The sequence below is a fragment of the Sitophilus oryzae genome, unplaced genomic scaffold (assembly GCF_002938485.1).
Source record: "Sitophilus oryzae breed Bouriz unplaced genomic scaffold, Soryzae_2.0 scaffold_1297_pilon_pilon, whole genome shotgun sequence".
NCBI lineage: Eukaryota > Metazoa > Arthropoda > Insecta > Coleoptera > Curculionidae > Sitophilus > Sitophilus oryzae.
This window is the reverse complement of record NW_022145945.1, coordinates 8,987,376-9,000,894: the sequence shown is the minus strand read 5'-3', so window position 1 is coordinate 9,000,894 and position 13,519 is coordinate 8,987,376. Positions and strand designations below refer to the sequence as shown.

Sequence of the window (13,519 nt, the reverse complement as noted above, 5' to 3'; positions counted from 1 at the left end):
TTCTTTTAAAATGTCAATAATAAAAGAGTTTCTCCTCTTGTGAAGACAATCCGGGGACATACTGTATAATAATGTTGTTTAGAGTAACTAATGTTGTAATACAATATGAAAAAAAACGGCCTCAGCGATGGCTATGAAATAAAGATCGCTGTCATTTTACATGTAAAATTATATGGGGAATGTCATTGATGTTCATTTCCAAGCCAACTGGACACAGGGGAAATTTGTAAAAAATTAAAAAAACTCAATACCGTAAATGTACAGGGTGGTCGGAATTGGTCTGTTAACAGAGAAAACCTATTTCCTTACTAGATAGAGCAAAACCTACATAGATGTCATGGGCTCGATTTCTGTGACACGTGTAATAAATATTGCCTGTTGATATTTTCACTGCCAACTGAGATACGGGGTCTTTTTGATTTTTTTACCATTTTGAAAATTGTCCATAACTTTTTTAATTCGCCAAATAATAAAATTCTGTAAAGACGTTCTTAAGGCACCTTTTTAAGCACAATCCAGTGGCGTAGTGAGTTTTTTTCTATACTTGCTCTTTTTGTGAGAAATAATAAAAAATATAATTTTTTAAATGGAAATCATACTTGGCTATGAACTTAAAAAAATGCTGACGTTTAACCATTTCGAATGATACAAAGTTATGGGTACCTATTTCTAAGAATGAAAGAAATATTAGGTTTTTCATCTTTGTATCGAAATGTGCCTTGATTTTGTGTTGACCTAGTTGTCTAATTGTTTTTTATCGCAATTTAATATTCTATATTATTATTTATCTGCATAATTAGAGACTTTTGAAAAGATAAATTAATATTCTATATTAGTTTTAGTAATTACAATTGAAATCGATACAATAAACAAAGAACAAAGCTAAAAAACATATTTTTTGAGTGATGAATATAGTTTTCTAAAAAAAATCATCAGATGTTCAAACTGAGCACCTCCTTGTTGAATACATAATAAACATCTTTTGCGCACAGAGTCACAGCGATTTATCAGGCCAAAGTTCAAATAAGTCCAAAAGCTTGCCTAGTAGCCTTCTGCAATTGTTCTCTCGTCCCAATGCAATGGTTCCTCCTTTATATATAAGGTCTTTTAATTTTCCCCATAAAAATTCGAAAGAAGTTATGGGGTTTGACCCTTGTTTCAATCCGATTCTCTCCAAATTCTCCATTTAATGACGTTTTAATTGTAATTGGTAAAATTAATATAGAATGTTGATTTATCTTTTCAAAAGTCTTTAATTTTGCAGATAAATTATAATATAGAGTATTAAATTGCCATAAAAAATAATTAGGCAACTAGGTCAACACAAAATCAAAGCCCGCTTCGATACAAAGATAAAAACCCTAATATTTCTCTCATTGTTAGAAATAAATACCCATAACTTTATATCGTTACAAAGGGTTAAACATCAGCATTTTTTAAGTTAACTATGATTTTTAAGTTAAGCACAAACTATGATTTTCATTTAAATAATTATATTTTTTATTATTTCTGATAAAAAGAGCAACTATAGAAAAAAACTGACTACGCCACTGGATTGTGCTTAAAAAAGTGCTTTAAGAACATCTTTACAGAATTTTATTATTCCGCAAATTAAAAAAGTTATGGCCAATTTTCAAAATGGTAAAAAAATCAAAAAGACCCCGTATCTCAGTTGGCAGTGAAAATATCAACAGGCGGTTTATACCATTAAGCGTGTCTCAGAAATCGAGCCCGTGACATCTACGTCGGTTTTGCTCTATCTAGTCAGGAAATAGGTTTTCCCTGTTAAAACAGACCAATTTCGACCACCCTGTACAGTTCGTTAAAAACACAGCGTCGGAGTTGGCTAGGAATAGAAGATCGGTGTCATTTTATATGTAAAATTATATGGAGAATGTCATCGATCATTTCCAAGTAAACTTTATGCCGTTATTTTGACAGTAACACTTGTTGTCTATTAAGTTAAATCAAGTCTCAAAGTTAAATTGTATTTTTTAGTCAATTTTTGGCTGAAGTCTGTCGAAATTTAATTTATTTCTGCTCGACAGATACTTTCCGCATTTATTTCCGAAATTAGGTTTGTCAAAACATTCCAGAAACAGTTAAATTTAAGTATAGAACACCATAAACAAAATGTGATTTTAGTTTTTTTATGTAGCATCAATAAAGCATAAAAATATATTATTCGTTACACATTTGTTTTATTTTTATTTTCTTTGCATGCATTTGCTTTTTTCAGATTTGATTAATACACCAAAACCCGATGAGCGTGCCATCATGACATACGTGTCATGTTACTATCATGCCTTCCAGGGCGCTCAACAGGTATATTTTTGAAGTGAAATGACGCTCAAATCAAAGCCCTAACCATTTTTATTGTATGACCGTTTTACGTTGTTGTTTCTTGTTTTTTGAAATTGTCAAACGTGGCTCATTCGTGTGTGATATTTTTGTGGCTTTACATATTTTTTTCACTTCGTTATTGAATACTGAAAAACTTAACAGCTATGCGAATTAAACGTTTTAATTTTTTGCAAGAAATAATTTGTGACATAAATGGCCAAAAAACATGCATCAAGATGTGTCAGTTGGCGTAAAAACAACTTGATAATCTTGGCAGTGCCAACTAATAGATATATTTAAATTTGTTGTATTAACTTTTAAAATTAGTGATATGCAAATCAAAACCAGTACCAAGACTCCTATGGTCTTGATGTTGGTATTCCAGGGTCCAATCTTGATTTTAGTCTTGCTACAACTCTTGCAATTTTCACTCTTTTGATTTGCAAGAGCAAATATCTATATAGAAAATGACACTTTGAAGGATGAAAAATATTTGTCTGATTATTTGTTATTTTTTCAATATTAAGCACTAATTAAAAATTATTTTAGACTTTTTTCTTTATTTTTAATAGCATGTAATATACTATTAAAAGTAAAATTCAAAACTAAATAAACATTTATTACTTTCTAAGACGATATAGACACTTAGCAGGCTAAAATATCGTACTAAGGAAACTATTAGTATTAAAACTTAGATTAAGTATACCTACTAAAAGATACATAAAGCTATCTCAGTAGCATTTGAAGTTTTGTTTACATCATAAAATCAGGTTTTAGGGAAAAAAATTGTAACACCGTGCTTGGTCGGCTTTGGTCGAGAAAATACAGCCAAAATATGCAATTTACAAAATTTGTCTTGAATTAAAAAATGAAGCTTAGGTAATTACCTACAAAAATTATCCTAATCATTTTTTACGTAGAATTGGGAGTTGTCGAGATATTCCGCTTCGAAGATCCCGCAATTTTCTCTTCATGTCTTAATAGTCTAAGAACTGGCTACATAAAAAACGTTATCATGGCTAATTTTTCTTGTGAAGTATCCTTTTGTGTAGCCATTATAAAATAGTCATACCTGCCAGCGCGATCCCGAATCTTAAAGCAAGGGTGAAATTTTTACACTATAAATATTATAAGGTACACGAGTTATAATTGCAAAAACAGCTTTTACTTATTATTAAGAAATGTGGAAAATTATTGGCAGACATTTTTCTCGTCACTAAAATGCCGGCAGATAACGCGAAAGAGACATAAAATTTCGAAAAAAAAAAATTATGGCCTACATGCATGCCGATTGGTGGAATGTTATTTATTTGTTTTAAAAGCCGTATACAAAAGGGCAGACAGATAAATCAATAAATCAGTATAGATAAATCATGTATACGATTATATTATAAATATATTTTTTTATCATTTCAATAACAGATATCATACATTTACTATTCTGTCTCACCATTTGTATCTGACTCGTCGTACTACAGATCCTCGCTCTCGCAAACGAGTCTTCCTCTGAGTCGATATCTGCACCGTAAAATTTTTGTAGACTTCATGTATCATGTTTCAATTGATAACGCGGCGAGCGTTTCCAGAAAACGCTTATACAGGGTGAGTCATAAATAAGTGCAAATACTTTTAGGGGTGATATATTTCGACTCCATGATATGAGGTTTTTTCCGCGAAATAAGATGTTGAAAATCGTGCACTTTTTCCAAACTTAAATAACTCGATTATTTTGGACTTGTTTGGAAAACGGTAAAGAGAAAACATGTTTCTTTTATCGAGATCTACCAGCTCTGAAATATTTGCACTTATTCAAGACTCACCCTGTAGAGTAATATCGCGCTTTTGATAACTGTCTACCGAAGATTGAGCCACGATTTTTTGTCTGCCTTTTGCATAGGGGTTTTTATATAAATAAATTTTTTAAATATTTTTTTTGTCAAAATTTCATGCCTCTTTGCCGTTGTCTGCCGGCATTTTAGCCACGAGAAAAATGTCTGCCAACAATTTTCCACGTTCCTTAATAATAAATAAAAGCTATTTGGCAATTATAACTAGTGTACCTTATAATATTTTTAGTGTCAAAATTTCACCCTTTTGGTTGGCCGCCCCCGCTTTAAGCACCGGGATCGCGCTGCCAGACATGACTTTCATAATGGCTACAAAAAAGGATACTTCACAAGAAAAATTAGCCATGTAACGATGATAAGGTTTTTTTATGTAGCCAGCTCTCCGTCTATAACGCTCCAAAGATATATTTCATAAGCGTATCATTGATTGATTTTTAATAACTCGTCTAAAATTTAATATTTTTTGATGATTCAAAGGACCCAATCTTCCATTGGATCATGAAAATCATCTACATATTTCGGTCAATATTGGCGGAAAACCCGTTCTTTGACCCATGTTAGCATCATCAGCAGATGATTATAAACTAAAGTACAATCTACAAGGTGAGCGTTTATATACTCGCTCAGTGGGCCCCGAGTGGGCGTGGCAAAATCTAGCCAACCGAGTCAGAGCCAACTGAGCGTAACAGTTAGATTTCCGCCACTAGAGTAGTAGGAACAAAGAACTTGAAGGAATTGGACCGTTGTCTCTGTTCATACTATCTTTACATTTATTAATTCTGATGCTTTCATATGCATCTAATTGCCTGTAATTTGAGACTTGTTTAATTAATTTTAAATTATTAAGATCTATACAATGTTCTTTATGAACAATATGTTCGGCAACGCAAGATTTATCCGGTTTACCATATCTTATCTGAGCTAAATGTTCTTTAAATCTAGTTAATATTGATTTTCTAGTTTGCCCAACATATTTCTGATTACAATCTTTACAAGAAATTTCATAAATACCCGACCTTTCCAGTGGAGGTGTTTTATCCTTTGGATTACCTAATAATTGTTGTAATTTATTATTAGCACTATACACAAGTTTATAATTTACATTCTTCAAAATTCCTTTTAGACCACGGGATAACTCTCTATCAAACGGCATCGAAAAATATTTAGACGTGTCTTTCTCCACTTGAAAAGTCGAATTTTCAGAAATCATTAACCTATACCTACGTTTTCTAATTAATTTATCAACTAGTGAAGGAGAATATCCATTACACTCAGCTACATTCCTAATGTAATCTCTTTCTATTTCATATCTTTCTTTGGAAAGTGGGAAACTAAGTTATCTATGAACTAGGAAATTTAAACTAGCCATTTTATGTTCAACACTATGATGTGATTCATTAGGAATATATCTGCGTGTGGTCGTATTTTTCCTATAGATATTAAATTCCAGGCAATTATTAATATTTCTAATAACTCATACATCTAGAAATGGTAATCTGTCGTTGTTCTCAATTTCATGCGTAAATTTAATGGATGGAAAACGATTATTTAACTTAGAAATAAAATTATCTATGGTGTCTGAATGTGTATCAAAAACAGCAAAAATATCATCCACATACCTAAACCAACCCTCAACTATAATAATTAATATTTTTTGATGATTCAAAGGACCCAATCTTCCATTGGATCATGAAAATCATCTACATATTTCGGTCAATATTGGCGGAAAACCCGTTCTTTGACCCTTTAGAGCCGTTTTTAAGCATTTTCCCGGCACTTTACGAAAATAAGTATCGGGACCTTTTTTGTAGAGCTTCATTCCAAGAAAAAAATTGTGAATTGCATATTTTGGTAGATATTTGCGAAAAACTGACAATTTTCCCCCTAAAACTACTCCTCAAAAAAGTACACAATCCGCCTGAAAAGTGTCTTTTCGTGTCGTTATTTACTGGACTATACGGGGTGGCCCATCGAAAACGTTCCGCAAGACATAACGGCCAGGGTAATTTTTTTTTCAGAAAATTCAAAAACACGGCAATTTTGTTTGTGAGGAGGACAACTTTTGCCCCAAAAATGATTGCAAAATCTTCAACCCTCTAAGCGGGGGGGCCATCACCCAACTTTTTTCAGATGGGAAGGGGGGTCAAGTGGCGCCGCAATGAAAAGAGCTTTCTATTCTCTATATTCCCCGTTTCGTTTTTGAAAATCGGTCGAGTCATTGAGAAAATATGAAGGATTGAAATTTGAAAAGTTTTTTTTATTTTTTAATTTACCAGAAAATGGAATGTCGAAGGAAAAGTTCCTTCGACAAATTTGCTGTTTTTTCACTTGCCACAAGGTTGAACGATCACGTGCGGTAGTTTGCTAGATAGCTGTTCTGTGACTTGTGCGTTGAAATTCTTCTCAATATCGTTAAACTTTTTAATAATTATGGTGTACTCACTTGCAGAAAAAGTGGAAATGATCGAACTTTTATTTTAAAAATAATGAATGTATTGGTTTGCGCACATATTCAATAAACGCTATCCTGACAAACACCTTTAAACGCTATCCTGACAAACACCTTTATGGCAAAAATTGTTCGCGAGTTAGTAGCAAAATTTCGCGAAACTGGTTCCGTTATGAATAAAAAGAAGCAAAAGGGAAAATCCTGTAGTAAATGAACCTATGGAGTTATTCTTATTGGCCCAAGTTGCCATGGATAGTACGCTGAGTACAAGCAAATTAGCCAATGAGACCGGCGTGAATCGTACAAGTGTCCAAAGGATATTAAAAAAAAAGTTCCATCCGTACAAAATTCAGTTGGTACAAGAACTTAACGAAGACGATTTTGACCGTCGCTTGCAATTTTGTGAAACTATGAGTGAACGAGTGGCGAATGATAATAATTTCCTATTTAATGTGTGTTTTTCGGATGAGTTTCTTTTTTGAACGGTGTAGTTAATCGGCACAACTGTCGGTACTGGGCTGAGGACAACTAGGGTTTTTCACGAGATGCACATACAAAACGCTCAGAAATTGAACGTGTGGGCTGGTATTTTTGGAAATCCTATTGTAGGTCAGTTTAACGATATTGAGAAGAACTTCAACGCACAAGTCACAGAACAGCTATCTAGCAACTACCGCACCTGATTGTTCAACCTTGTGGCAAGTGAAAAAATGCGTAAACATCTAGAAATAATAAGAAAAAACAGCAAATTGGTCGAAGGAACTTATCCTTATCATTTACTCTGATAAATGTTTAAATAAACTTTTCAAATTTCAATCCTTCATAGTTTCTCAATGACTCGACCGATTTTCAAAAACGAAGCGGGGAAATATAGAGAATAGAAAGCTCTTTTCATTGCGGCGCCACTTGACCCCCATTCCCATTTGAAAAAAGTTGGGGGATGACACCCCCGCTTAGAGGGTTGAAGATTTTGCAATCATTTTTGGGGCAAAAGTTGTCCCCCTCACAAACAAAATTGACGTGTTTTTGGATTTTTTGAAAAAAAAAAAAATACTCTGGCCGTTATGCCTTGCGGAACGTTTTCGATGGGCCACCCTGTATGTACCATATGATCGAAAAAAAAATGGGCACCAGCGATGTCTATAAAACGAAGATCGCTGTCATTTTATATGTAAATTTATATAGGAAATGGCGCCGATCGTCATTTCCCAGCCAACTGGACGCCGTTTTTTTCGATCATAGGGTATATCTGGTGGACATCTTATACTAAACATGCTTTATTTAATATTTAATCTAAGGTAGTAATCTAAGGTACATTAAGTTAGCCTGCTATTGGAATAGTAAATGATGTATGTAACGATGTTATTCTGACATTTTAATAAGCCTGGCCCTTGTTTCGTATTTACAACATTGTCATAGTGTCCCCGAAATGTCGATACAAAATTTGTGAATAATTTTGTGCAGACTTTCCAAAGACACTATATAATATTAACAGATTGTACTTTTTTCTTGCATGTTGTGCAATATTATTAATAATGCCGTTTGCATGTAGACTTACAGAACACAGCAATGCCTGACGAACGAGCAGTTATGACGTACGTCTCGTCTTACTACCACTGTTTTTCTGGCGCTCAAAAGGTGAAAAATACATTCTATTACTGATTATTTAGTTCAAGTAGTAGTACGGTGGTTCATCTTTCTTTGCAGTGTCTTCGCTTTACTCATACATTATAAATATACTAATATACTATTACATAAATATACTCTTTATACATCATTTTATTGTCTTACATCTACGACTCTACGGTAGTAGACAAATTATTGAGTTCTAAAATTTAAGCTGAATTAAAATTCAATATACAACTCTCAAGGAAAATTAAATTAAAATTAAAAAAAAATAATTTAATTTCTAGTCTAAAATATATTCCTGATTCCCACTCTGTATGAGATTTGGTAAAAATAAATCTGAATTGTTAATAAAATACATTTTTTCATATACAATAGTAAACGAAATAGTAAATCAAAGTACCTGATTACAAGTAAAATGCTAAACAGCTATACCGGGTGCTTCTCAAAAGTGGCTCACCTCCTATAACTTTTTTATTTTTTCATAGAAAAAAACGAGATTTGGTATATGACATAAATTAGGATTGATTGACGTATTCAATAGTTCTTGATCACTTCCTGTTTCACCAGAAATGACTACAACTTCTGATTTTTAAATAGCACCCTCGGTATTTAGATAGAATAGAATGATAAGTCATATGTCAAATTTTGATACTTTCTTGACATTTATTTGACATTGTAACATGCGGTTCATAACGATGATTTGACTGATAATTGACCAAGTGTGTGGTACCAAATTATTAGTAAATAAATACTTTTTCCAAATATGATAATGAGCCACCCTCGTTCCATTTCAAAAAAATGAGATATGTTTAAAAATACTTTCTTAGGCATCTTTTTACCGGTCAGGACAAGACACGAAGGAACATTAGACGATCAAATCTATTTTCCAAGGCTCCTTGATTAAGAATGAGTGTTTATAACACGGCTGTGGCATGACATATGATATGTCATTTTTTTCAGAGTGCCATTTTCTATCAAATAGTGTAAAAAAAATACCGAGGGTGTCATTTAAAAATCTAAAACAATTGAATACGTCAATATTACAATAAATTCAAATTTATATCATAACATACCAAATCTCGATTTTTTTATCTGAAAAGATTAAAAAAGTTATAGGGGTGAGCCACTTTTGAGACGCACCCGGTATACTATCGACTATTTATATTATTGATTACCATTATTTATGCCTGTCTTATTACTTATGAATAACTTGTAATATACAGTGTGTCAATTTTAAAACTTCCCACCTTTATACCCACTTGCACCGTTTGTATAAACATTGTTTAAAGGCAAGTGATTAACTATAATGAAATAATATATAGTTAATCACTGTTTAGTCTTTAAACAAAGTTTATACAAACGGTGCAAGTGGGCATTAATATATTTCTTGCAGTTAAAAATATGGAAAGACACGTCAATTTTATTTGTAAGGGGGACACTTTAAATTAATATTTTTAGCCTTTTTCTTTTAACCCCCTAGGAGAGGTAGATGTCACCCTTACAATTTTAAATGGGAAAGGGGGTCAAGTGGCACATCGTTTTAAAGGACGTTTAATTCTCTTTTCAGTGGTATCCTACTTTGTTGCGTTTTTTTCAGAGGTTTCCGAATAATCGCGTTTGAAACTTGCAGAAACAATTAAACATGCCCGCATTGAGATTATGGTTTTCAGGCTAGTGCTTACAGAAAATATTGCAATGGGTCTCCTTGTAGTACAAATAATTAGAAGATTAGGTGGAAACATGGACGTAGCAATTATATTTTTCTAGAGGGGTCGAAATACTAATAAACAGAAAACGTAATAAACATTAACGTTTATTTTCTTAAATTCGAATGAGTGGCAACCTCTAATCAGTTATACAGGAGGATTTGTTAACATTCCAGCAGGACGGTGGCTCCACCTCATTATTTCCTTCCGATCCGACAGTGGTTAAACGAGAGATTTCCGGGTACATGGGCTGGCAGAAGGGGACCAATTGAATGGCTTCCAAGATCACCGGATTAATACCCTTAGATTTCTTTCTTTGGGGACATCTTAAATCCATTGTTTATAGAACACAACCTACTGATATTGATGATCTTAAAAGGCGAATTACAACAGAATGCCGGTCAATTCCCGGTGAAGTTTTCCGAAATGTTAGGAAGGAGTTTGAAAACACACTTTATTATTGTTAACAGGAAAATGGACAACATTCTGATCAACTTATACGATAGGGCGTAAGTGGTGTAATGTGATCTTCTAATCTTTTGTACTATAAGGAGATCCATTGCAATAATTTTTGTGTAAAGACTAGACTGGAAATCAAAATCTCAATGCATGCATGTTTAATTGTTTCTGCAACTTTGAAACGTGATTATTCGGAAACCACTCGACAAAAAGCAACAAAGTAGGATACCACTGAAAAGATAATTAAACGCCCTTTAAAACGATGTGCCACTTGACCCCCATTCCCATTTAAGATTGTAAGGGTGATATCTCCCCTTCCTAGGCGGTTAAAAGAAAAAGGCTAAAAATATTAATTTAAAGTGTCCTCCTTACAAATAAAATTGACGTGTCTTTCCGATTTTTCATACTAACTGCAAGAAAGATATTAAGGGTGGGAAGTTTTAAAATTGACACACTGTATATTCAACAAAAGCAGCTGAAAAGATCGATGAACCAACCACAAAGTATTTTTCTTTAGCTTTTTTCTAATAAAATAATAATTTTCGTCGTTTATTTTTTACTAATCACACCACACTTCACTACATTTAACTATACTTATTATAGTGCATTTACAGGCCGAGACAGCTGCTAACAGAATCTGCAAGGTCCTCAAAGTCAACCAAGAAAATGAACGTCTCATGGAAGAATACGAACGCCTCGCCAGTGACGTACGTATACAAGTTTCATTATAATATACACGTTTGTGTTAATAATACTTTAAATTTGCAGCTTCTGGAATGGATCCGACGCACGATGCCCTGGCTGAACTCTAGGCAATCCGACAATTCCTTGGCGGGAGTACAGAAGAAACTGGAGGAGTACAGGACGTATCGCCGCAAACACAAGCCTCCGCGCGTGGAACAGAAGGCCAAACTGGAGACCAACTTCAACACGCTTCAGACCAAACTGCGTCTTTCCAACAGACCAGCCTACATGCCTACTGAAGGCAAAATGGTTTCTGTAAGTAAATAATCACTCTAAAGGTTGATTCTTACTATACCTTCCATATCAGCTCCGTTCCGTTTCCCTTCCGTTCCATATCCTTTCCTTCCATACATTTTTTTGATGGACGGACTGAAGCGTATCGGAAACAGCGTTGTCAAGTTCTTACATTTGTACCAGTTCTGTTAACATTTTGCTGATATTTATTTATTCTTTCACCTCTTAATTAAGTTTATTACGTGCTATTACCTTTTTCAAAAGATACAAATTTTTAAAATAAAACTTTCGTAATGATATAAATTGTACAGGGTATCCCACTAAGAATAGCTCTCGGCTGTATCTCGGAAAGTATTAGTCGTAGAGCTTGCGGAAAAAAATATTTATAACTAATGAGAGCATGAGAAATTGCTGGAAATTATTTTCAAGTTTGTAGAGCGGCCGCTAGAGGGTGCAACTACTATTAAAAATAAGAAAAAGGAGTTTTTACACAATTTTGTCTAGACAACGGAACTATAAATAATAGATTCATAATCTTTAGTAAATTTTGCATATTTTTTGTTAGAACTATTTTCCCCTATCTGCCTAAATAAAGTGGTGGGGGTAGGTTAGATCTGTTTTTATTTAAACATTAATAACTCCGGACTGGATGAACGGAATCTAACAAACGGGGGCTCGTTTAAAAAAGCGTTTCTTTATAATTAATAATAATAAGCTTGTTAAATGTAGACGCAAACATTGCGCGCTTTTTCAAAAAAATTAAATGCGATAGTATATATAATTTTAGCTGATAGTAAAGAGTAATAAAAGTTTAAAAAGTCAGCAAAAACCGCATCTTGTTATCCTCTTTCAAACCGAAGATATTAGCAAAATTATAATAAATACCAAAAAATAAGCCCTTAATTACCTTATTTTTTTAAGACGGTTACAGTAGCCCTCTTGATTGTGACCACTTTAAAAAAAATAAGATATAAACGATTAGTTTATTCTAAAATCGATAATATACCAGAATACGATAATACCAGATGTATTAATATCTAACAATTAAGATATCAATGACAGTGAATAAGAAACGACGCCTCAGTGAAGTCATGGTAGGTTTTGGAAAAAAGATGCTTTTGACGTAATAATATAAACGTCAAAGAGTTATTAAATCAACATTTTGATAGTCTTAGCAGCGTTTTTTCTCTTTTGAAGAAAGGCATTTTTAGAAAAGCAATCAAAAGATAAAAAACGCTGTTGAGACTATCAAATTGTTTATATAATAATATTTTGAGTTTAAACTATCTCTTTAAAAGCAACTTTTTTCCAAAGCCTACCATGAATTTACTGAGGCGTCATTTCTTATTCACTCTCATTGATATCTTAATTATTAGATATTGATACATCTAGTATTATGGTATTGTGGTACATTGTCGATTGTTTAAATGAAATAATCTTTTCTATCTTATTTTTTATCAGAATGGTCATAATCAAGAGAGCTAGGGATACCGTGTTAGAAAGATAAGGTAGTTAAGGGCTTATTTTTTCGTATTTATTATAATTTTGCTAATAACTTTGGTTTGAAAAAAGATATCAAGATGCGGTTTTCGCTGAATTTTTAAACTTTTATTACTCTTTAGTATCAGCTAAAATTACATATACTATCGCATTTAACTTTTTCGAAAAAACGCGTAATGTTTGTTAAATAGTAAGACAGCGCCCCCTAGCGTCTACGCTCAAAAATTTATTTTTATTGTTTATATGGTATAATATAGAGTAAGAAACGCTCTTTTAAACGAGCCCCCACTTATTGGATTCCGATCAACCAGTCCGGAGTTACTAGCATTTAAATATAAACAGATCTAACCTTTCTCCACCACTTTATTTTGGCAGATAGGGGAAAATGGTTCTAACAAAAAGTATGCAAAATTTACTGAATATTATGAATCTATTATTTATAGTATCGGTTATCTAAGCAAAATTGTGTAAAAACTCCTTTTTCTTATTTTTAATAGTAGTTGCGTCAATAGCAGTTGCGCCCTCTAGCAGCCGCTCTACAAACTTGAAAATAATTTCCAGCAATTTCTCATGCCCTCTTTAGTCATAATTTTTTTTCCGCAAGCTCT

At 33.1% G+C, this 13,519-nt stretch overlaps 1 protein-coding gene across 2 annotated transcripts in view; it reads left to right on the top strand.

The window, feature by feature from the left end:
- The window catches only part of LOC115874713 (alpha-actinin, sarcomeric), a 100,626-nt gene that overhangs the window by 69,813 nt on the left and 17,294 nt on the right, over positions 1-13,519 (top strand). Inside the window, exons 5-7 of one of the 2 annotated variants that reach the window (XM_030889958.1) lie at positions 8,192-8,277; positions 11,048-11,140; positions 11,202-11,432. In XM_030889958.1, coding sequence (XP_030745818.1) covers positions 8,192-8,277; positions 11,048-11,140; positions 11,202-11,432 — 410 coding nt within the window. Of the gene's footprint in view, positions 1-2,239; positions 2,326-8,191; positions 8,278-11,047; positions 11,141-11,201; positions 11,433-13,519 lie in introns of both variants that reach the window. The other variant, XM_030889957.1, reaches the window with a different exon arrangement.